This window comes from Leptonychotes weddellii, chromosome 1 (assembly GCF_054177405.1).
Source record: "Leptonychotes weddellii isolate Sample4059 chromosome 1, ASM5417740v2, whole genome shotgun sequence".
Lineage (NCBI taxonomy): Eukaryota > Metazoa > Chordata > Mammalia > Carnivora > Phocidae > Leptonychotes > Leptonychotes weddellii.
The window spans coordinates 80017343-80042173 of record NC_138369.1 but is presented as its reverse complement, the minus strand read 5'-3'; the positions used below and the strand labels follow the sequence as shown (position 1 = coordinate 80042173).

Sequence of the window (24831 nt, the reverse complement as noted above, 5' to 3'; positions counted from 1 at the left end):
GGAAATCGGAGGGGGAGATGAACCATGAGAGACTATGGACTCTGAGAAACAAACTGAGGGTTCTAGAGGGGAGGGGCATGGGGGGGATGGCTTAGCCTGGTGATGGGTATTAAAGAGGGCACGTACTGCATGGAACACTGGGTGTTATACGCAAAACAGTGAATCATGGAACACTACATCAAAACCTAATGATGTAATGTATGAGGATTAACATAATAATTAAAAAAAAAAAAAAAGGAAGCGGTCGATCCTATTTCTCCCAGAGCTGAAGCTTTCCAGCACTCTATGATCAGTAGACTTGGTGCAAGAAGGGGTTTGTGCTGTTCTTCTTGGGGAGAGGCCCGATACTCTGATTCTCAAGGGGACTTGACCTAGTGGAGATGTACTTGTAAATGCAGGGGGCCGGGGCTTGGTTTACATGGCTCAGGCCTCCCCTTGGTGGCGCTGTTTTTCTCACTGAGGTTGGTCAGTGCTTGTGGGTGTGGGGTGGAAATGGCTTTACCCTGCTCTCTGGTTTCAGGAGAGGGGAGCTCATGCCAGCCACTCCTGAGAAAGCCCTTATAGGCAAGCAAACAAATCACCCTCCTGTGTCCCCAGTTTCCATCAGATCCCATCAGCCTGTCTGTGCCTGAGCTCTCCACATGCCAGGTGGCACCACACTCCTGTGTTTTACCTCAGGTGATGTTGTGTTTTAGAACTCCAAACTTCAGAGACCACCCTCCCTCCCCCACAGAGACCTGTGCTGATCCTCTGTGGGAGGTCTTGTTGTGCTGTGGCCAGTGCTGGCTTATCCCAGAAAATAGTCGGCTGACCCATGCAGCAATTAGGAAGCCAAGGTTTGTGCTCTGACTGGTGTCTTTGTTCCTATGCTGGGGAAGGGGGCAGCTCAATGGCACCTCTACCAAATGCACTCCAAGTAGGGAAACTTTCTCCCTGTGTGACCCAGGGTATCCTTAGATCATGCTGCCTGCTCATGGGTCTCCACTTTCCTTCCCCACAGGAGCACCACAAAGGCAGGCATTACTCTTGTGGTGACAGGCTTCTAAAATATTAGATTTTATGCTCTGCTGCTTATAATACCTTGCAGTAGTTTCCATAAGCAGGGATCCCTCCCCTCTGCAGCACCCCTAGTTCTTATATCCCCCAAATCAACTCTTTACAGCTCCTACCTTCCATGATTCTACTTTTAAGACTTGCAGTTCTGTCCTCTCAGTCCTCAGATTAATTTCTTGGGTGTTCATAATGATTTGATATTTATCTAGCTGTTTCAAGGGAGGAGGTAAGCTTAAGGTCCCCCTATTCCTCTGCCATCTTAACTCCTCCCCAAATCTCAATTTTTAAGAAAAATAAATACAATAGATACAAGAGATGTGAAACCACCAGTATTTTCTTTTTCTTTTTAAAATTTTATTTATTTATTTGGCAGAGAGAGAGAGAGCACAAGTCGGGGGGAGCAGCAGGCAGAGGGAGAAGCAGGCTTCCCGCTGAGCAGGGAGCCTGATGTGGGGCTCGATCCCAGGATCCTGGGATCATGACCTGAGCTGAAGGCAGACGCTTAACTGACTGAGCCACCCAGGGGTCCCTGAAACCACCAATATTACGAACAACTTTATGCTGATAGTTGTGGAATATAATTTAATAACTTAGATCAATGTATCATTTTCTTGTAAGATATAAAATGAACAGCCTTGTATCTATTAAATTTAATTTGTACTTAAAAAATCCCTATATGGAAAATTCTAGGCCCTGATGGTATAATACCTATCTGAAGAAAAATAGTAACAATACTATTAAACTCTTCCACAAAAATTAAAAAGGAGAGAATATACTGCAACTCATTCAACAAAGCCAGCATTACATTGGTTCAAAAGCAGTCAGAGACATTTGATAAAAACAAAAAGTTAAGAGATATATCTCTCTTGAACAAAGAAGCAAAATTCTTAGGAAAATTCAGGATATCATATGCAATATATAGAAAGAATAACATATCAGGACGATGAGGGTTTTATCTCAAGAATTCAACCAATTTAATTCATATTAACAGTCTTAAAGAAGAAAAACTGCATATACTGGTCTCAACAGGTGTAGAAAAGCATTTGACAAAATCCAAGATCCATTTCTAATTAAAAGTCTCAGAAAATGAGGAACAGAAGTGAAATTTCCTCAACCTGATAAAGGGCATCTATGAAAAACTTACATTTAACAGTCTTAATGATGAGAGACTAATTTTGCTTAGTGAAAAAAGTCAGATAGAGACAAAAACAACAAAAATCAGGAGCAAATACTATATAATTCCATTTCTACGAAATCCTTAAAAATGTAAACAAATCCGTTAGCAAATTAATAATGCTTGAGGATGGAGGTGGGAGAGAGACTGGCAGAAAGCAAGGTTGGGAGGAATTACAAAATGGCAAGAGAAAACTTTTGAGGAGGATGGATATATTCATTATCTTGCCTGTCGTAGTTCTACAGTTGTATATATGTCAAAACTCATCAACTTATGCTCTTAACTGTGTCTGATACCAACTTTGCATTCCTGGGCCCAATTTGAATGTGGGGCATGGGTTTCCCCTGCACACACACACACCAACAATACCTGTTAGTTTCTGAGAATTCAGCTCAATTCTGACACTATCTATCTGGGCATAGTATCAGATTCCACAGGTTAAGGGCTCAGTCCTACAAGACTGCCCCCCACGTTAGATGGCAGTCTCAAGTCCCAGGCTTTTTGTTGCCTGTGGTTCTAACCCATGGGCTACAGATTGGAGGTTCCAATCACCTGCTCCTTAGGTTCTTTTTTGCTTTTTAAGATTTATTTATTTGAGAGGGAGAGACAGAGAGAGAGCGAATCACCAGCGGACTCTGTGCTGACCACGGAGCCCAACTCAATCTCACCACCCTGAGCTAAACCAAGAGTCAGATGCTTAACCAACTATGCCACCCAGGCACCCCCTCTTTTGGTTCTTTTTATATGCTAGAGTGGCTCATAGAACTCAGGGAAACAATTACATTTGCCAATTCATTAAAGGATATGATAAAGAATTTGAATCAACAGCCAGATGAAGAGATACGTAAGGCAATGCATGGGAAAGGGGAGCAGAGCTTTCAAGCCCTCTTCAGGTGTGCTACTCTCCTCGCATCTTCATGTGTTCAACAATCCAGAAGTTATCTGAACCCCACCCTTGGGGTTTTTATGGAGGCTTCACTGCATATTCATGATTAACTAAGTCACTGCAGTCAGCTGATTCAAACTCCAGCCCCCCCTCCACTCCCCAGAGGCTGGGGGATAGGACTGAAAGTTCCAAATGACCAAATATGTATTTCTTATAAATCACTGTATCACCGTGTAATTTGTTTTATGTAAATTATACCTCTATAAAGCTGTAATTAAAAAAATAAAAAGACTGCATGACAGGTATGTGGAAGTTCTTGCTTTTTTAAAAATTAATTTTTCAGGGGGCACCTGGGTGGCTCAGGCTGTTAAGCATCTGCTTTTGGTTCAGGTCATGATCTCAGGGTCCTGGGATTGAGCCCCACATCAGGTTCCCTGCTCAATGGGCAGTCTGCTTCTCCCTCTCCCCTCTGCTTATGTGCACTCACTCTCTCTCAAATAAATAAAATCTTTAAAAAAAATTTTAAAAATTGTGACTTTTTCAATACTTCACTGAATGTGTAGTTTATGCAAAAAAGAGGATATAAACTCCAAACACGCCATACTCGAAGTAAAGGCCTTGGCCCTATTTTTTTTAAGGTGAAATAAAGTGTTTTTCAGATAAACAAAAATTAAAAAACAGGCTGAAGTAAAATGGTAACAGATAGAAACTGAGGTATGAGGAGAGGTGGATATGGTAAATTTGTAAATATAAACAATTCTGTTTTCTTATTTTTAAGTTTCCTAGAAAGACAGGTAGCTTTTATTTTTCTAATTGGTTGAACTAGTTCCCCAAATCCCAAATATCTCCAACTTTAGAGTGTGTGTGTGTGTGTGGTGTGGTATGTGTAGTATGTGTCCCTATCAGGCTGTACAGTCTCTCTCAATATCTTTTTTTAATCAGCTATTAAACAGATTTTCCCAGTGTATTTTTATCTTCCAGTTTTTTTTCTAGAAGTTCCATTACCCATTAAGGAAGTTAAGTGCAAGTTTATTAAACTTGCCTAAATTTCCTAATAATATAGAAGATAACCACAAATTACTAGGTAACAATAAACTATTCTCTAGGTTGTTCAGTAGTGCACCGTATTTTTTTTCTTCTTGCTGTTTGACCCCCTTCACCCATTTCTCCCACCCATCCTGCCTCTGGCAACCACCAATCTGTTCTCTGTATCTATGAGCTTGTTTTTTTAAGATTCCACATATATCACCACAATATTTGTCTTTCTCTGCCTGACTGATTTTACTTAGCATAATGCTCTTGAGGTCCATCCATATTGTTGCAAATGGCAAGATTTCATTTTTTTTTTAATGGCTGAGTAATATTCCATTATATATATACAATTTCTTTATCCATTCATCCATCTATAGGTTGTTTTTATATCTTGGCTACAGTAAATAATGCTCAATGAACATGGTGCATATATCTTTTTTTTTTTTAAAGATTTTATTTATTTATTTGAGAGAGAGAATGAGATAGAGAGAGCAAGAGAGGGGGGAGGGTCAGAGGGAGAAGCAGACTCCCTGCTGAGCAGGGAGCCCGATGTGGGACTCGATCCCGGGACTCCAGGATCATGACCTGAGCCGAAGGCAGTCACTTAACCAACTGAGCCACCCAGGTGCCCGGTGCATATATCTTTTTGAGTTAGTTTTTCTCTTCTTTTTTAAATTAATATCAAGAAGATCAAAAGATCTTTTTATGTTTTGAATTAAAACAAAATGTTTAAGTTAAAATATCAAAGCTGTATTTCTTCTTTTTTAAAAAACAGATTTCCCTGTTTTAACTAACTCTAAATTAACTGGCCAATTAAAATCTCAAATGTGTCTAAAAACAGTTCTTCTATTATTGGTGTCTATCTACCTAAACATATCGTATCATGCCTAATTAACAGAAGGTAACAAGTATATGTATATGATTCATTAATTCTCTGAAATATGCTGTTCAATAATGTATTAGTAATTTAAAAGTTCAGAGAAAGACAAACTAAGCTTGTTTGTCATGGAATATGACAAAAATACTTTGCAAATGCTTTGCTTGTATTTTCATCTATATAGCTGAAGGTAAAAAAGAGCTATTGATTATTTACAGAGGTGCCCTTTTCTGTCAACTTTTATCTTCACAGAGGTATTTTTACGACTGTTGGTTAATCTGACCATAGAACAAGATGAGTATCACAGGGTAGGAAGTAGAACATTAAATTTTTTTTTCAAATATCAAGACAATCACATTTTATTAAGGCCATATTAATTTAATAATATCATACTAATTAATATTCGATAAGTACCAATGTAAGTACACTGAATTCCTCTAACAGTATATGTTCTAAATTTGCAAGAGTGTGGCAGTGGTACAATCTCCTCCACAACAACAGTATGATATTTATTTAGCCTTTAAAGCCAAAGCTATTTTCCAGAAAACAAAACAAATAATTAGAGAGTTTCATATTTTTATAATTACCTAGGACTACAAAGAAGCAATAAATTATTTAAGTTAAAAATCTAAGGTGATTTATAAAATCCCTTACCGGTATCTATGAACAAATATACCCTTAAAAATAGAGTTCATCATATTTTCAATTTCATCCTGGTTTTCCTGTAGCTGAAATGAAAAGAAAAAAAATTAAATCCTGATTTCATTTGAAATGTACAGTTTCAGTTATTTTTAATTCCTGGTTCTTCTCATTCTTGGTAATATTCAATCCTTTTTCTCACTTATTATTCAACAGATGTCGGAAATTACGGTTACTCTCGCATTACTTCAACAGCTTTACTATACTGACTTTAGAACCTCTTTGTCTCTCTTTACATATACACACAATGACTAACAAGGAGTGGTGTGGCTAACTGTGGCAAGATTCCAATCCCCAAAATTTTACCTGCTTTGGGAAGAAGCCTCAATTTCTATACCTCTTCCAACAAAGTCAGGTCCCTGGCTTCTTTTGCCTCTCTTGGTAACAGGCCAGCCTTGATTATTTTTGCCACTGTAGAAGAAACTTAATATTCTACCTAAAGTATCCAAATATTACTCTGCATCTGTTTAGTCCATAACTGAGAGTAGGCCAAGTTCCCAGTATAGAAGGCATAGTAGAAGATAGGAAGGATCCTTGCCATTAGTGGTAGAATGCAGCAACAAAATAAAACAGTACAGCAATGATAAAAAATTCAGGCATTACTACTGATTAGAGTTAAAGCTTGAGCTTATTCACTGCTCAACAGGAATAAAAGCACTGATACAAAATTATATTCCAAGTGATAATTCTTATTATACTTTGTTCTGTGGTAATACTCAGTGAAATATTTGCTTTTATTACATGCAAGAATGTGAGAATAAAATTCCTTCTGACTTACTCTTTTGCCGTATGCTTTATTTCAGGTTTCCGGAAATAAGATTGGGAATACTTACATAGTAAATCATTCAAATTACTGCAACTTACTGTAAGTTTTAAAAATTACCTTTGCTGCATTTATTATATAAAAAATTACTTTATAAGAGGCATACACTTTGGTAAGTAGTACTTACTGATGCACAGTTCCAAAATTTATTTTCACAATATTTCAAGTATGGTATGTATTATGATTTTAACTGTGTTCCTTAGAAATTCATATCACGAAGTCCTGATGCCCCAGTACACCTCAAACCTTATTTGAAAATAGGACTGTGGCAGATGTAATTAGTTAAGATGGGGTCACTCTGGAGTAGGGTGGGCCCCAAATCCAGTATGACTGGTGTCTTTATAGAAAGGAAAAATTTATAGAGACAGACACACATGGAAGTCATGGAGAAATTGGAGTTATCTTCAACTTCTAGCTTACAGAACTGTGAGACTATTAATTTCTGTTCTTTAAGCCACTCAGTCTGTGTTATCTGTTATAGCAGCTCTAACACCCTAATACAGTATGGGTAATAATTTAGGCATAAGTTTGCTGCTTCCTGTCGCCTATTATAGCCCATTATTTATTGATAATTTATTTGCAGCAATATATTATTCTTTTTTCAAGTTAAAATACAGACTAATACTGTAGATTTAAAAATTTCCTAATGGGCAAATAAAAATGTTACCTACTAAAAAGCCAGTTTAAAACACTTTCAGTATATATGTGAACATTTCAGTGTAAACCTGGAACCAACTTTATTCACAGGAATGCCTTATTTATTAGCTAATAAGTAGTCTTTGGCTTCCTTCTGGAAATGCAGCTTCGCTGACTCCCAGCTCTGACCTTACTATTTATTATGCTTTCTGAACTCAAAGCCTGATAATCCTTCTGAATTACCTAACCCCCAGACTGTTTTCTTTCAAAAGGAGGATTGTTTTAGGATTCTCTTCTGCAGATGTAATTAGTTAAGATAGGGTCATTCTGGAATAGGGTGGGCTCCAAATCCAGTATGATTGGTGTCTTTATAGAAAGGAGAAATTTAGAGACACACACATGGAAGTCATGGAGAAAGCACTCAGACAGCACTCAGATAATCACTGGCTGAATGTTCCAGGTTAATTTGAAAAGTTTGAGATCATATAATCTAACTTAAATAAATTTAAAAATACACATACATCTTTTTACAGAGAATATGAAACATGAAACTTACCTCTTTGCGTTTCTGAAGAAGTAACTCCAATCTTTCATTGGCTCTCTTTCCAATCATTTTATTTCTCTCAGCTTCATACTGTCTTTGTGTATTATCCTGATGAATACTGAGGTTTAAGGCAACATTCACCAATGCAGTCATGAGCTTCATGGCTATGAAATAAAGGAAAATTATGGTATTCACCCATTAATCAATCTTCATCCATAAGATTACAAATTTATAATGGAAACAGATGAAGGAAAGAAACTAGTCAGTTTCTATGTTTACAACTCAGTCATACATTAAAAAAGAAATTTATTTTATAGAAATAAAGTCATCATCTTAGGCTGCAACATAATTTTCTGTGCCTCAGTGTCCCTATAGCTTGGTTCATTGACATTTCCCACTTAAAAACTGCCTCATCCTAACTATCAGAAGAAAGATTAACAACCCCTCTTCCCCACCCTCAAGTATGCATACTTTAGTGAGGGCATACTAATCAAGCCTATTAGAACTCTATTCTGACCACTATACACAATTGCTTCTTTAATATCTTTAACTCAGACACTTCAAAGATGCCTTCGATGTTTACAATCAATTCATGATCTTTACCCAAGAAAGATGGTTCTCTGCCTGCTGTTCCTCACCTCAGTAAATGGCATAACTTCCAAACCCTGAAATACAGATCCTACCAAACTCATTAATTAAAAATGTATCCTGTGAACTTCTGATTGACCTATTTTCCCCACAGTGTCAATGTACTTTTAAATGTTCACTTATATTTGCAAATCTTTAAATATTTTCAAACTTCTATTTCAAGTCATCTGAGAAAGAGGTACGACACAAACCTTAAACTTTTCTCTATTCATATTTATTTTCATTACTGAAATGGTGATAGTGTAGAAAATATCGGTAAAAGAATAAGAGAGTTTGTGCAGGTAAAATAACTTCCTTTTTTTTTCTTCTAGGTTATTTATCTGCAAATATGAATGAATGTACATTAATAAAAAATGAACCGATCAGTGTTTTGGAATACTGATCTATTTATCTGCAAACATATCCATAACTATATATGAGCATGCATTTCTCTTAAAACTTCACTATTTCCCTTTAATTACATACAAATATACATAATACTACCTGTATCTATTATCTGTACACACACACAATTTGTCAACCTGAAACTATCTGCATTTGCCAACTCCATATTAATAGTGATTACTGCCCTGAAGCTAAAATATAAGACAAGATGTAAACAAATGTATTTAAGTTAATGACCACTGAGAAAAATATTTAACGAAAATACTTCTTTTCTAATATACAGTGTCTCAATACAGTAAACTGAGAAATATTCCTGTTTCAAAATACAGGCTAGTCATTTTACAATATTTTACACATTGTCAATAGGATATCTGATGATACTATAAAAGCTAAAAGTACTTTTTAAATTAATCTATATAAAAAAGGAGAACAGCTCAAAGATAGGAGGGATATGGGGCATTCACACTGCCCAAGTCAGGGATAATAGTGTAAAAGAGTTTGCCCTGAGTATACAAAATCATACCCAATGGAGCTTAATTCAGTATATACTTCTAGATCCCCAAAACAAAACGACTTGTAGATCAAGGACTCAGAAAGCATTAAAATTAATACCAAGCCTGGCTAGAATTCACTAGTGGAAGCTAAGACACAGATTTTCTTCAATTTAAAGACCTTTGCTTTTGGGGCACCTGGGTGGCTCAGTTGGTTAAGTGCCTGCCTTTGGCTCAGGTCATGATCTTGGAGTCCTGAGATCAAGCCCTGCATTGGGCTCCCTGCTCAGCTGGAAGTCTGCTTCTCTCTCTCCCTTTGCCCCTCCTCCCAACTTGCGCATGCATGTACGCGCGCTCTAATAAAAAAATCTTTTTTTTTTTAAAAGACTTTTACTTTTAGCTATATATATCTCCTTGTGAATCCAGATCCCAAACTCCAACTGCCATTGTGTAATGACCCTCCCCCATCCTAGATATATAAACATAAAAAATCAACATACTAAAACAAAAATGCAAAGTGATCAATAATTTTCACAGAAGTATTAGATAGGATAGAGCATTATTTACTGAGATAAATGCTTATTGATCTATAAAACTTAAACTTAGCTGAAATTTTCATTTTAGATACCAACATATTAGCAAATAAACACCTACTGAAGAGAGACTTCTAATTTAATGACATAGACATAACATGGGGATTGTGATGTCTGAGTCCAGTGAAAAAGACTCCTTCGTGCACAGAGGGAGCACTAATTAAATTTTACTGATATTACTAAAGGAACTATTTTATAAATTAATAATCCTACAGGAATTCAGCCTGGATTCTGTGCCACTGGCTTTGAAGTAGCTTCTCCTTGTTTACCGAAGAGAAAAATACTTCAATTTAGTGTTCGAATTTTAAATGCCAGCAACAGAATGGCTAAATTGTTTAGTGCTGTGCTACCCATAATATGGTTTGCAAATGGGTGCTGACCACGAATAGTCTGTTAACAGTTTATTATCAGTACAAATCTGAAAGTTTTTAGAAATTTTTATAACAATCTGACAGTGATCTTATGTCTATTGACTTTAATATTAAAATGACACTAAGAAACATATACTTCATTTTATTGCATTTCACAAAAGTATTAGGTTGTGACAGATTGGTAATTAAAAAACTAGTCTTTCAATGCTATTGGGGAAAAAAAACATGAATGAACAAAAGTCAATGCTATTGGAAAAAGAAAAAAAAAACTAGTCTTTCGTCAGAGAGAATTCAATAAACACTTATTTAGTGCTTCCTCATTTATCAATCCAACATGTACTTAGCACTGTTCTAACATATTAGAAGTACAAAATGGAATGAGACAGAGTATCTACCCTCATGATTACTACATTCTAGTGTGGAGCAGACAATAAACAAATATAGAATATACAAATGAAAAAAAGTATGTCAGTTAATGAAAAATCTATAAAGAAAAATATAGTATGATTTTTTAAAAAGTATAGTAAAAAAGTTAGAGAGTAAAAAGGGTAGTCAGGCAGCTTGAAGGCCTCTCTGCAGAGCTCACATATGAGCATTAAGTGAGGGAATGAAGATGTGATCATATGACAGAACAGTGTCCCAGGGAGAGGGAGTAAAAAGTACAAAGGTTATGAGATAAATTGTTATGAGGAGGGAACTCATAAAAGAGCAAGGGATTCAGTGTGGCTGAAGCACAGAAACAGGTAGAGGCAGGAAATAAGGGTTAAGGAAGAAATCAAGAGGCCAGGTTACAAGAGTTCTAGTAGGATCTAGTTAGAACTCAGGAATTAAATCTAAATGAGGTAAGACCCACTAGAAAATATGGTGTGAGTGGGAAACAGTCTGATTTAGATTTAAAACTGCGAACAGATTATAGTAAAACTGGAAGAAAGGAGACCAAATAGAAGAACACTGAGAGCTGAAAATATTTTGCCATAAGTTTGCAATGATTCTCAAGTTGTTGGCTTTGAGCAGCTCAGTAAAGCAATGTTGGCTTAGATTAAAGTGGTCGCAATAGGTAGAGAGATAATGAAGGCAGAGCTAAAAAAAAAACATGATAGGTTATAATGTAGGAAATAAGACGAAAAGAAAAGGCAAGGGTAATTAGAAAGCTTTGTGCTTATCAGGTATCTAAGTGGAAATATCCAGTAGCTATACATTTGGAAGCCATCATCAAAGACATTGTTATTTAGAGCCTTAAAACTAGACAGTACATCCATCCAATGAATAACTATTCAGCCATTAGAAAAAATGAGGCATGATTTATGTGCTAAAAAGCCCACCAAGATATTTGTTGATTAAAAAAAAAAGCAAGATGCCTGTCAGTATGTATATTATGCTATCATTTATGGAAAAAGGAATGTGCTATTTATTTTTATGTGCCACTCTTTTAAGCTCTTTACACATATCTACTCATCATATACCTCACAATTTATCAAGTAATTTTATTTTAATTGTTCCTTTTGTACAGAGAAGAAAACGGAGTCCCAGATCAGCTAAGAGACTTGGCAGAGACAGAATATGATTACAGGCAGTCGTGCTCCATTGTCCAAGTTCTTAAGCACTACATCATACTGCCTCTCACTGAATATGTATATGCTATTATACTCATAATCTTTGGAAAAAATATATGAGACTAGCAACTTTGGTTGCCTCCAAGGAAGAGAATTTGATGGTTGAGAGCCATGGATGGAAGAATGACATTTTACCATACAGTTTTTTATTTTGAATTTTAAATCATGTGACTATATTACCTCTTCCACTATCATTATTTTTTGACAGAAATAATAAAACTATGGAATTGGTTTTCACTTTATTCACTAAGGAGTGAATAAAGACAAAAGATTAAAAGGTCTAAAAATTGAGTTCTGAGATAATTCAATATTTACAGTTTAGCTTTCTAAGATACACTATGACAGTGTATATTCCAGAAAACAAGTGAAGATAGTAATTCAAGAAGGAAGAAGTAGCTATGTCTATCGAGAGAGAAAAGATGACATCTGGGAGCTTCCCAGTGATTTGGACAGTAAGAAGGTAACTGCTGACTACAAAAGCAGAGACAGTAATGTGGCAAAAATAGAAAACTGACTGGAGTGGGTTTAAAAGAGAAGAGGAGGACAGTAGGTAAAGACAGTGAATAGAAACAGTTGCGATTTACCGTAAAGAAAATGTAGGGAATGTAGCTAGAAGGGCATGAGGAAACAAGGGAGGATATAATGGTCAGTCTTATGTGTCAACGTGGCTAGGCTACAGTATCCAGTTATTTAATCAAACACGAATCCAGGTGTTACTGTGAAGGTATTTTGTAGATATGGTTAACATCTACAATTGGTTGGTTTTAAGCAGAGGAAATTACCCTCAATAATGTGGTGGGTTTCATCTAGTCACTTGAATACCTCAAGAACAAAATACTGAGGTTCCCTGGAGAAGCAATTTCTGCCTCAGGACTGTACAACTCCAGCCTGTTTCTAGCCTGCCGTTCTACCCTACAGATTTCAAATTTGCCAGCTCCCACAATTGTGTGAGCCAACTCCTCGAAATAACTCCCTCTCCCCAAATATATCTTGGTATATACATATATACAAGATAGACATATCTTGGTATGTATTTGTGTGTGTATCAGTAAGTAAGTGTATCTCCTATTGGTTCCGGGTCTCTGGAGTGCCTTAACTAACAGAGAATGTTTCTAAAAGATAAAAGCTATCACCGCATATTAGTATAATGGTAAGAATTATCTTATAAAAGTGGGGAAACTGAAGTCAGTAGAGAGAAAACAATTTGAAGAGCAAAGTTCTTGAGGCGGAGACCAGGGGTCAGATCTACTGCACAAGGGCAAGGACCAACCTTAGAGGTAACTGTAATAAGAGAAAAAGTAGAGTATAGGGGTATAGCTGCACCTAGATAAGTAGGTTTAATCCTTGAAGAATTCTCTGTTGTCTCTATTAAGCAAGCAAAAATAATCAGCTAAGTGTGAAAAAAAGAATAGGAGGTGTTACAGTAACCTTGTAAGAAAGTAGGAATATCTATGTAGTAGAATACTTTAATTGGATTGCTAGGCAAAAGGCCCACTTGTGAGAAAAATCTAAAGCCCAGACATTATGATGAGCCAGCCAGGTACCCAAAAATGATAGAGATTTAACCAATCCCTCTATCTCTTAAAAACCCAACCAAAATAACAAAGTGAAAACAAATTTCATCTTCAATAAATTGAGAAAATACTTGTTAACCCAAACCACAATATATTAATATATGTACATGGAAAGCAGAAGGATGAGCAGAGTGTACAAATCAAACCAAATGGTCAAAAAAGGAATTACAACTATGTGTACCTAAAAGAAAAATAAAAAAAACTATTTGCTCTGCAGAACCCAGAAGCGTTCAGGAATTACAAGCACTAGGTTCCACAGAAGATGGAGGGAGGTAAGTTCTGAAAAGAGTATTATTTCAAAGTTTGTACAATAAGTAATTAAAATTCTAAGCCTCTACTCCAACTTAAGACAGTCAAGCAATTTCTCCACCACACACCCATCTTGGAAGTCCAGAAAGTTTAATTCCCTCAATAAAATGAGCCAGAGATTTGGAATCATCAGACACAGAAGAGGGATATATGTGAAGTGCAGACTGCCCTAGATGCTGTTTCACCCTGTCCAACTCCCAAATGGTAGAGAGCAACTAAACTTAAGTAGACTGAAAGATCCTTCTGCAAAGAAGCTGAACTTCCCCAGGGAAAAAAATTATCAATACCAATAGTTTAGAATCTACAATGAAAATGCTAGCTGACCACAGGACTGGCCTACAGTGATGGTCATCAAAGAAGACAGAGCCACTGCCTCATCCTGTCAAACATGTTCTCTTCTTTCTCTTTCCCTCTCTCCGTCTCACATACACACACACCCTCCCTCTCTGGTAACTGCCTTTTTAGTATCTCACTCTTAGCAAGAGTAGAGAACCAAGAAACAGATATTTGAGGAAAGTTTCCAACATGAAAGAGAGTGGTAAGAGCAGAGAATCAGAAGAAAAGAGTAGGAAGCTGAAAAAAACTTCAGAGTAATAATTAACATTATCAAAGAGATTAAGAGAAGACATTAAATCCATGAAACAGTGTTTTAAAAAAATAAAGACTTGGAAAATGAGAAACCTCAAGAGATTAACATCCAAGCAACAGATATTCAACAAAGAGTGCCAAGCATAATGAATGGGAAAAAATATACATACACATAAGGGTATTATCACCATGATATTTCAGAACACCAAGAATAAAGAGAAAAATTTAAAAGCTTCCAAAGACAAGAAACAGGATCAGAATCAGAAGTTGAAACAGCACTGGACTTCTCAACAGAAACACTGGAAGCTAGAGGAAAAATTCTGAAGAAAATTAAGCATGAGGATGTAATATACTTTTCAGGCATGTAAAGTCTCAAATACATACTTCCCCAAAACCCCTTATCAAAGAATAAGCTAACCAAAAAGGAGAGAATAAATTAAGAAGGAAAGCAAAAGATGACAGAGACTCCAAAAAAAGACAAAGGATCCAAACAATGGTAAAAAAGCTAAATAATTTAAAGGGCATCTAGATTGTAGAAAATGAACCGGCCATATCAGACATGATTATAAATAATTAAAAGCACAGAAAGTGCATGCTACAAAACTGATCCTATTATTTGTTTTAAAATAAAACAAAAAATCCTCATAAATATGCATATGAGAAACAACTTAAAGGAAATACCAATATGTTCTGGGCACAATGATGAGGTGGTATAATTATGGCTAATTTTTACTTTTGTACTTTTCTCCTTTTCTGAATACTCTGTACAGTAATTTTATATGCACAGAAAATGTTTAAATGTACATGGAAATGTTAATGAAAAATATACAAAAAAATGTTCTTAATTTCTCTGCCCTCTTTAAAACTAAGCCAAGTAAGCTTTGTCATTCTATTGTAGTTAGAATATCAGACAATTACTGAGTGACTTATATATGTTAAACATTTAATATGAATTCATTTAAGCCTTACATTCCTATGAGATGGGACTATTAGTATTAACAGTATACAGATGAGAAAAGTGAGGCACAGAAGTTGTTTGTCTAAGGTCACCAAGCTAATGAATAAAAGATATGCAATGTTTGTAAAGTGATTTTAAAATCATGATTTCTTTACAAAAACTGGCCCCCAAAAGAAAGCTAATTTTCATACTTAAGAAAGAGATAAATCTAAGAAAACGAAGGTTCTTTAAACTAGAAAACTTAACACATTACTTTTGATACTTACATTTACATATTGGAAATAAATTATTTACAAATTTACATAATTGCATTTTTAAAAAGATTTTATTGTATTTATTTGACAGAGAGAGAGAGACTGTGAGAGAGGGAACACAAGCAGGGGGAGTGGGAGAGGAAGAAGCAGCCTTCCTGCGGAGCAGGGAGCCTGATGTGGGGCTTGATCCCAGGATCCTGGGATCATGACCTGAGCAGAAGGCAGATGCTTAACGACTGAGCACCAGGCACCCCCCATAATTCCATTTTTAAGTTTATCGTATTTTATGGGTAATGTTATAGATATAATGGCACTCATGAATTTGGTAATTATTGGGCATTAATCCCATGAGAACCCTAAAGTCTACTCTATACAAATCCTGGAAAACTGGAAAGTGTTATCTCTAGAGGAGAGGTAAGAAAAACAAAAATGATAAAGAGAAAAAAAAAGCAATAGTAATAGTATAAAGCAATGAGAAAGTAAGACTTTAGAAGAATTAAAAAAGAGGGGCGCCTGGGTGGCTCAGTCGTTAAGCGCCTGCCTTCGGCTCAGGTCATGATCCCAGGATCCTGGGATCAAGCCCCGCATCAGGCTCCCTGCTCCGCAGGAGGCCTGCTTCTCCCTCTCCCTCTCCCCCTGCTTGTGTTCCCTCTCTCGCTGTGTCTCTCTCTGTCAAATAAATAAATAAAATCTTTAAAAAAAAAAAAAAAAAGAAGAATTAAAAAAGAAACAAAAAATATGAAGAAGAAATTATTTACACTTTATAGTCTACTTTTTGATGATGCCAGACTGACCTAAATTTTTCAAGTCCAACCACAGAACCCAAAAATATTCTGTGAGGTCCAGAGTTATAAAATACTTAACTGAATTTAATAAATAGAATTTGGGACCTATGAGCTAAAAAATAAGTAAAATGAAAACGCATGCTATTAGTTTTCTTAATAGCAGTTTTTGAAAGATGTAATTTGTTTCTTATTTCCCCACTTGCGGTATCTTTTACTACTAAAATAAGAGTAGGTGTTCAACATATTCCGAGTAAAAACAGGATGAAGTGAAACATTGCCAACACTATTAGCTCTTTTTGTCATTACAGAATATTAGGAGCAGCTTACTAAATGTCAGGCGCTAGTCCATGCTCTCCTAATCTCTTTTTAATGAGATAACTGTCATGATCTTCCTCACTTTGCATGTAAAGAAAATGAGGCCAGGTAAATTAAGGATTTGTCCAAGTTACACAACTAGTAAAAGGCAGTGAGGGATATGGATCCACACAGTCTGGCACAGAACCCATTTTTTGAACCACTATATTTTATGGTTTCAGCAACTGAGAGCCAAAGAAAAGATGTCAATTTACTAAAGCAAAATGATTTTCAGTCCACGACTGGCGAACAAAGCAATTTCACATACAGTATCTTTCCTTAGACTAGAAAAGTCCAGAGATTCTGACTTGGTTAGAAATGTTAATCAACAATGAATCATATGTCAATATAAAATCAACTACATGTAAACATGATAATGTTAAACAATAAGGTATAAAGAAAAGTTTACTCCCTCAAGGGTCTGAGAGTGACCTATTATTAACTACTGATGAAGACTGGCCTCCCAGCATACTGAGGTCACTTTACTGTCATATGATGATCTTAACCACATTTTCTAATTTTTCCAGAATTCACTTTAGCAAAAATTAGAATCAATCACCACACTATTAACACAAATTTTGTATTCTTAATCCCCCTTTGTTCAAATTAGCATTTTCACCTTGTAGTGAGTGGTAGTCAATATTAATCTATTTGTAACATCATAGAAAATTATATAGGTGAGAAAACAGCAAAAAATAAAAAAGTTAAATTAACATTACTTATCCTGCAAATTACCATCTAACAAAAATTCAAAATCAACACTCTAAAGTATTGGCATACATTTTTAAAGCAAACGTCTAAATATAATTTAACTACAGATCTAAAAAACAGACTCTTTGAGAGTAGAATTATCTTCATAATACCAAACAACAAAATGGTAAAACAAAGGGAATCCTATCTAATTTTACCTTGGGGAAAAAAAGAGACTATTTCCTCATGAAAATTTCATCGAACTAGGGAATAAATAAATATGCTCAGTCTCAAATTCTAAATACACCAAAATAATGACAAAATGTTACTTATATAAATTATATTTGCAGTATGTCCAACTGAGGTAGCTATTTAGAATAGAAATAAGGGCATTTAATTCTAAAGATTAATAGTTAATGAAAATTATACTACAATGTAAAACACTAGGTCAAACAAATGGGAGAGTATGTTTTAAAATTCCAATTAAGGGAACAGAAAAAAAGTAAGGAAAATATAAGATATAACAGCTAACAGTCTGTTTCAATTTAATGACAAAAAGAATTCCAAAAAAAGGGGAAACACAGTTTACCTCCAATGGAAAAATGAGACTACTGTTAACTGTAGAATAAACAGATCTATAAGAACTACTGAATGATGAAAATTTTTAATAAAAATATGGTAAAAGTACACAATTAAATGCAATGCATAAACACTGACAATAGGGATACATTATATAACTGTATAAGAAAATGAGTTATTTGGAAAACCAATTAAAAGTACTACTGATAAGACCGCTCTGATGACTTATGAAGCTCTGGAACTCATCACATCTGTACCCTACAGAACAACTAACCTGATTGTCTCTCTTCTCAGCTAAGATATAAGCAATGTGAAGGAGCATTTTATTCCAAAGCCGATAATCATATCTGGCCATAACTGCCTTGTAACTGTCCATGCACATAGTCTTTGAAGCAGAGGATTAAATGTTCCTGCCCATTTTATCTAGTCCCCAAGACTCGTCCTGCAAAGTGAATAAAAATGATTATCTTTTAATCTACCCCTTGCATACATACCATTAAAAAAAACAGAGAGGAGGACAAAGATGAGAAAAAAAAAATCCTTGAAAATATGGATAATTATTATCCAATCTGGACTTAAGTGCTCAGCAAGATCTGTGCTTTGTTGAAGGGTAGGTGATTGATAAGTCCCACATTTTATGAAACTGAGCCTTGGAAGATATGATCATGCATACAGACATATAGCAATTATAGTAATATTTTGAAGTAAATTTGAAAATGACTTGAAAAATAAGTTTCCACTTTTAAAAAATCAGAAAAATGTTGATTTCCTTCCATTTTTCTTGATATCTGATTTTTAAAAATAATTTCAAATTCAAATAGGCTAGATGATGATATACAAACAGCAAAGGCGAAAACAAAATGGCATTTATCAAGTAGTTTAAAAAGCTATCATGATCACAGGTAAATTGTAGGAAAAGAAAGGCAGAAAGGCACTGGAAGGAGGAAGCGACTCAACTCAAAAAGAATAGGAGGAAAGCTATAATTAAAATATATTTAAGTATATGTAAAATTAGCATATATAGATTGCCAGAAGGATAAATACAGGGAAAACAATACAATAATAAAAGTCACTGAAAATGGGCCAATGGAAAAGAGAGGGGAAATGAAGTCAGTAAAATACACTATGAGGTCAGTAAAGTACAGAAATACTTCATTTACTAGTGGAGGACAAATGCAAATGAATTAAAGTGCATTTTTCAGGAAACGAGACATTTTAAAAGTAAAACTATTCTGCTTATTTCTACATTATTCTTTCTCTTGTGTTCTTAGAGTATGTGGCACATGTTTAATCTTTTATACAGAATGCACACAGATTTCTGGATTTAAGAGAAGTACCCTGAAAAATAAATAAGTACCCTGCCCCAACAGAGAAGCCCTAGATTGTTCTCTCTCTCTCTCTCTCTCTCTCGATATTGTAAGCAATATGTTTTGTCTTCTTTTTGGTATGAACTGTTATTTCATAATTCTATCAGCAGAAGAGCATTTCACATTTGCCTTCTATTCACTTGTTTCTCTTTCTCTCCTAGTCTTATGAAACAAAAATTAACTTTTTATGAGAGCAAGTTTGGCTATTCAGAAGCAATTTCTATCTTATGTTTAAGTTCTGTTATTTCAAACTGCTGCATTTACTATGCATCTGACAACCAGCTAAATGGGCATTACTGTACATAGAGGAAAATAAGTTCAAAACTAAATGGAATATGTAAAGAAAAAAAGAAAAAAGCAAACTAAAATTAAGATACTAAAAGTCATGAAATTAGAAAGAAAAAATGTGTAATAATCAGATAATTTAAAAATAATAGTGTATTTGCAGTACCTTTTAAAAGATCTCTTCTCCTTCCCAATAATGAGGAAGAAGATACTCTAAAAACACAGAATTTAAACTGTTTGGTGTTTGTTCTGTATAGAAATTTTTTCAGCAATAAACTGTATTTTTATTTTACATTTTTAAAAAAGATAAAACTGGGTAGATCTTCCTCTTTTCCTAATAATAAGGAAAATGTTACTCTTGAAAATAAACTGTGTTTCATATAGATATGTAACTAAGAGAATAATGGACACTAATATAGATCAACTACATTAAGTAGGGGGGGGGAAAGGAAATGAAAAAAGAGGAGTGGAAAAAAACATGGATGACCCTAGGTAATATTATCATTTTGGCTTTAAGCAACAGATTAAGCCAGAAAATGACAAGATTTTAAACCACGCGTTTGCAATGTATATTCCCCAAAGCATCAGCATCAGCATAACCTAAAATCTGTTAAACTCTGGGGGTAAGGCCATGCAATCTGTCTCAATAAGCCCTATAGATGATTCTGATGCATGCAAAAGTTTGAGAACCAATGATTTAAATATATTTGATAAATTAGAAATTTAATTTAAGTGCAAGATGAAATGCAATTAATGAAATTAAATCTGGTGTTTGTCATTGTAATGTGTAAGATGAATACAGAATTACTGCTACTAAAAAGGATGTAATCTGGGAGTATTTACACACATGTGCTTGTACACACACGTGTGCACACTCTACATTATAGATGAAAAAGAACAGTCATTTTAGGTAAGCATAGTTAAAGTAGTTGAGGGAAAATAGAACAATTGCTAAATTAATGAAATTGCCTTGTTATGGAGAAACAAGAAAAAAATAAATGCACTTGACTGAGAAGTTCTCTAGATAACTATAAAATGAAAGAGTGAAAACTAATCCATCAATTCTTCAGATCAGCTAGCCTCCCTAAATGAACTGATTTCAGAGATATTACATCTAGTTATATTCAGGTTATTACAGCAGTAGGAAGAGGAAGAATGCTGGCTATATAGCAACTGCAATTAGGTAGAATTGTTTCAAATATATAAACATTTACATACTTATGTATAATAATGAGCAATAAAAGCAATGTAATTAAGTGAAAAAAATGCTATGAATTTGGAATTTCAACTACTAATTTTGGGGTTTACCAAAGAATATGGCCTAGTGGACTCCTATAATTTCTTGGATTATAATATAATGATGTACTAAAATAATTAAACGTTGAGAGAGAGAGATTTACTGAAATTTGCCAGAAATTTTCAATTTTCATTCTCAAGGCAATCAAATGCCAGTAATCAAAATAGGCATACATCTTACCTAAACAGATAACAAAAGCCATTCAGATGAATTTGGGGGAGGGGAGGGATGGTATTTTTTCAGGAGCACAGTAATTAAGTTAATACTTAATCTAAATACATTTAAACAGCAATAGAACATATTTAACATAACTAAATGAAAAATAAATAAAATGTTGGTTACTTACCAGCAAGGGTACTTGTATGCCTAAAAGCTCTGACCTGGGAGTCTGACAAACCAGTCAAAAGGGAGATTACTGTGTCCATCATATACTCATCATAAATTATGCTATACTGACACTGTCGAATCAGGACTCCAATAAATTCACAAAAGTTCGAACGAAATTTTTTCCATTGAGGCCCAGGCATGGTAAGGGGATAATCACCACTGTCCTAAAAGGAATAAAAAGAACATATTAAATTTGACATATGATATCAATTTGATCAAAGTTTTCTTTCCTACTATAAAGGAACATTTTCTTCTCAAAAGTAGATGTGGACAGATATTGAAGGTGACTTACACAGGTACTTTTTATTTACTGATAGCTTTTTATTTACTGTTTGTTTGTTTTGATCTTCCACAACTAAATAATTCATGAAGTGCTCAAATCTGTTATTCAGAACAAGTATTTAATTCATTATTCTAAGCCAACATTCAAAAAAAATAGTTCCCATGTTGTTATATTTGGGTCCTAGCTGAGATAATTTGAAGTAAAAACAAAAAAAAATTAAAGAAGTTTAGACTAGAAAGGATGTTTGTGATTGAATTCAGATCAAAGTAATCAGGATTTCAGTACCACATAGCGTCTTTCAATTCTTTAAAATAGAATTTTTAAGAATTGAGAATTTCAAAAGTATTTCATTAAGAAGTCCAAAACTAATTTTTTTGCATCTGAAACTGCAACCTTATTTCTTCCAATTTTACTATAAATGTTCTATTAACTCTCTTTTATAGAGCAGACTTACTAACTTTTCAAAGAAAAGAAATCTAATATGGGCTCTTGGTATTACCAGATTGTGTCATCTTGTTTAAAACATGAAACTGAATGGGGTAATGGGATGATGGGCAATAAAGAGGGCACTTGATATAATGAGCACTGAGTGTTATATGCAACAGATGAAACACTAAATAAACAAACAAAAAACAACATGAAAATGACACTGAACACAATTAGTTAGAGGTTTCCTACTCTAGCCTAAAACATTTTGGTGGAGAAATATAAATTCACAAGGCAGAGAGTGAGAAATTCTGTGAACACGGTATCTGAATATTCTCAATTTATGGCTGTATGCTTTTTCTAGACCAAACTGCTGCTAGAGGGAAGGCTTGGGCTGTGTTGGTATCTCAGGAAAGAGAATTAGTGTAATACTTAGAATAACAGAAAACTCCAAGAGCAAGGAACAGCTGGCTGAATCTTCCTAGTCCTTGAGATTGGGAGTGTCAGGGGTAGACGGGAGAGGGTAAAAGAGTGGAAAGGTGAGATGCTTCTTCTCAAAGGTATCTCAACAGGCTGCTGCTGCTTCTGTATCATAAAAGCTCATTAGGGTAGAGCTTCTCCTGCTTTATACCAACTGTGAGATTCAGCTATTTAGTGCTCCTCCACAACAACAAAGAATAAAATTTATCTCAATAACCCATCTAAACAAGCCAACAGCAAGCAAGAGGAAAGGCAGAAAAATAAGCACTCAGAAGTAAATAATAAAAAACTAAATATACTTCAGAAGATTCAAATGTAGCACAAAATAAATCAAAATAAAAAAAACTCTAAGGAACTAAAACATTTACCGATTTATTTTTTGAGGTATAATTCACATATAACATTGTATTAGTTTCAGGTATACAATATAATGATTCAATATTTGTATATACTGTGAAATGATCACTACAATGAATCTAATTAACATCTGTCACCAGTTACAGAAATTCTTTTTCTTGTAATGAAAACTTTTAAGAGCTACTCTCTCAGCAACTTTCAAATATGCAAAACAGCATGATTAACTATAGTCATCATGCTGTACGTTATATCCCTATGACTTACATATTTTATAACTGAAGTTTGTACCTTTTGACCCATTTGCCTGCCCCCAAACCTCCTACCACTGGCAATCACTAATCCATTCTATCTATGAGCTCAGTGGGGTTTTTTGTTGCTTTATTTTTAGGTTTTTTGATTCCCCATATAAGTGAGAGCATATGGTATTTGTCCTTTTCTGTCTTATTTCACTTAGCATAATACCATCAAGGTCCATCAGTGTTGTCATAATGGCAAGACTTCTTTCCTGTTTTAATGGCTGAATAATACTCTGTTGTGTGTATCATATATATATATATGCCACATTTTCTTTATCCACTCATCCACTGATAGACACTTAGGCTGTTTCCACATCTTGGGTAATGTGCAATGAACATGGAGCTGAATACATCTAATATTTTCTTTCATAATTAAAAAATTCAGTTGATGAATTGAAGGAAAGAACAGTCCTACTAAAGACAGGAGATACCTTAGTAGTCTGGAAAATAATGTGTTAGAAGTATCTGAGGAAAAAACATGTAACTTGCTAGATGGGCCTTCTGGAAAAGCCTTTTAAAATGGCCAGACTAGGCAAATATGACCTCTTTAGTCCCTTCCTTTCTCAGTGATCTAGAACTCATGTGGATGTTCAACAGTGACTTTGCAACTACAAAGGGACAAGTATGCAGATAAAAATGAGAGAAGGATGAAAAAAAGTCTAGGTCTTCATTCTGCTGAGACGCAGTAACAACCATGTTTTGTCTATTCCCAAATTTATTTTGCATACGACAAATTTACTCCTGTGAATTCAAGCCACTGTTGGGCAGATTTTCTGCTACTCACAGACAATTTCAGTCCTACTATTACAGTAGAATTATAAGCAGTGGGAAAATGAATTATTCAGTGAATGATTTGGGATAATTGGCGGTTCATTAGAAAGAAAATTAGATTGTACCTTACCCCAAAGTTAATTCCTAATGAATCAAAACACTTAAAAACATTCAGGAAAAAAGAAATAGAAAACATGGGAGGATATTCTCAGGGTGAGGAAGTCTTTTACTGAATACAATACTAAAACCAGAAGTCATAGAAGACCAACAGATTCACCCACATAAAAGCAACTCTTGTATAAAAAAAAAAAAACAACAACATTAAAAGCAAGTTGAAAGCATAACAATAGGGTTTGGCTTCCATTTAGAATGTAAAAGACTACCAACAATGAGAAAAAGCTGAATCCATAGAAAAAAAGATAAACTTTTCTTGAGCCCATCTTGAGCTGAATTAGCTATCATTCCAAAGAATAAGCCCCTCCAAGAAGACATGAAACAAATAAGCTGTATCATCTGTGGTAGAGCCTAAGAGGAAAAGGTGGTCTCCACAAAAGTGGGTAAGAAATGAACTTAAGCTCTTTTCCACGGGCCTCAATTGGGTATTTTAAGCAAATTCTGAGATAGAGCAGAACAGAGAGCACCTCTCTTGATGGTGCAGACCTGCAGGGGATGATCTTCAATTGCTGGGGGAAAGGTAAGAAGCCCAGCTTACTTCTCCAGACTTTTGTCCCCTGCAAATTAAAACACTTAATCTGATGGAGGTAGGTCAGCAAACTGAGTCACCACCACAGCACAGGCAAAGATGCACTGTAGCCAGGAGAAGGAAAAAAATCCTCCACCTGGGGGAGAGAGTAAGACAAAACACTGTCCTGGACCCTGAATCCTAATACTAATATCAAACAGAGATCTGCTAGTATTGGGAGACAGAGAACTCCACCTGAGGCCAGCCACAGACATAATGGCCAGG

General features: G+C 35.0%; 1 protein-coding gene across 1 annotated transcript in view; it reads right to left on the bottom strand.

Annotated features, from left to right (window-relative positions):
* Positions 1-24831, bottom strand: part of LOC145722701 (cohesin subunit SA-1-like) — a 65779-nt gene that overhangs the window by 28666 nt on the left and 12282 nt on the right. Inside the window, exons 2-4 of the mRNA XM_081826819.1 lie at positions 21211-21415; positions 7737-7888; positions 5677-5750 (exon numbers count right to left, since the gene is read on the bottom strand). Of these exons, the coding sequence (XP_081682945.1) occupies positions 5677-5750; positions 7737-7888; positions 21211-21415 (431 nt within the window). The remainder of the gene's footprint in view (positions 1-5676; positions 5751-7736; positions 7889-21210; positions 21416-24831) is intronic.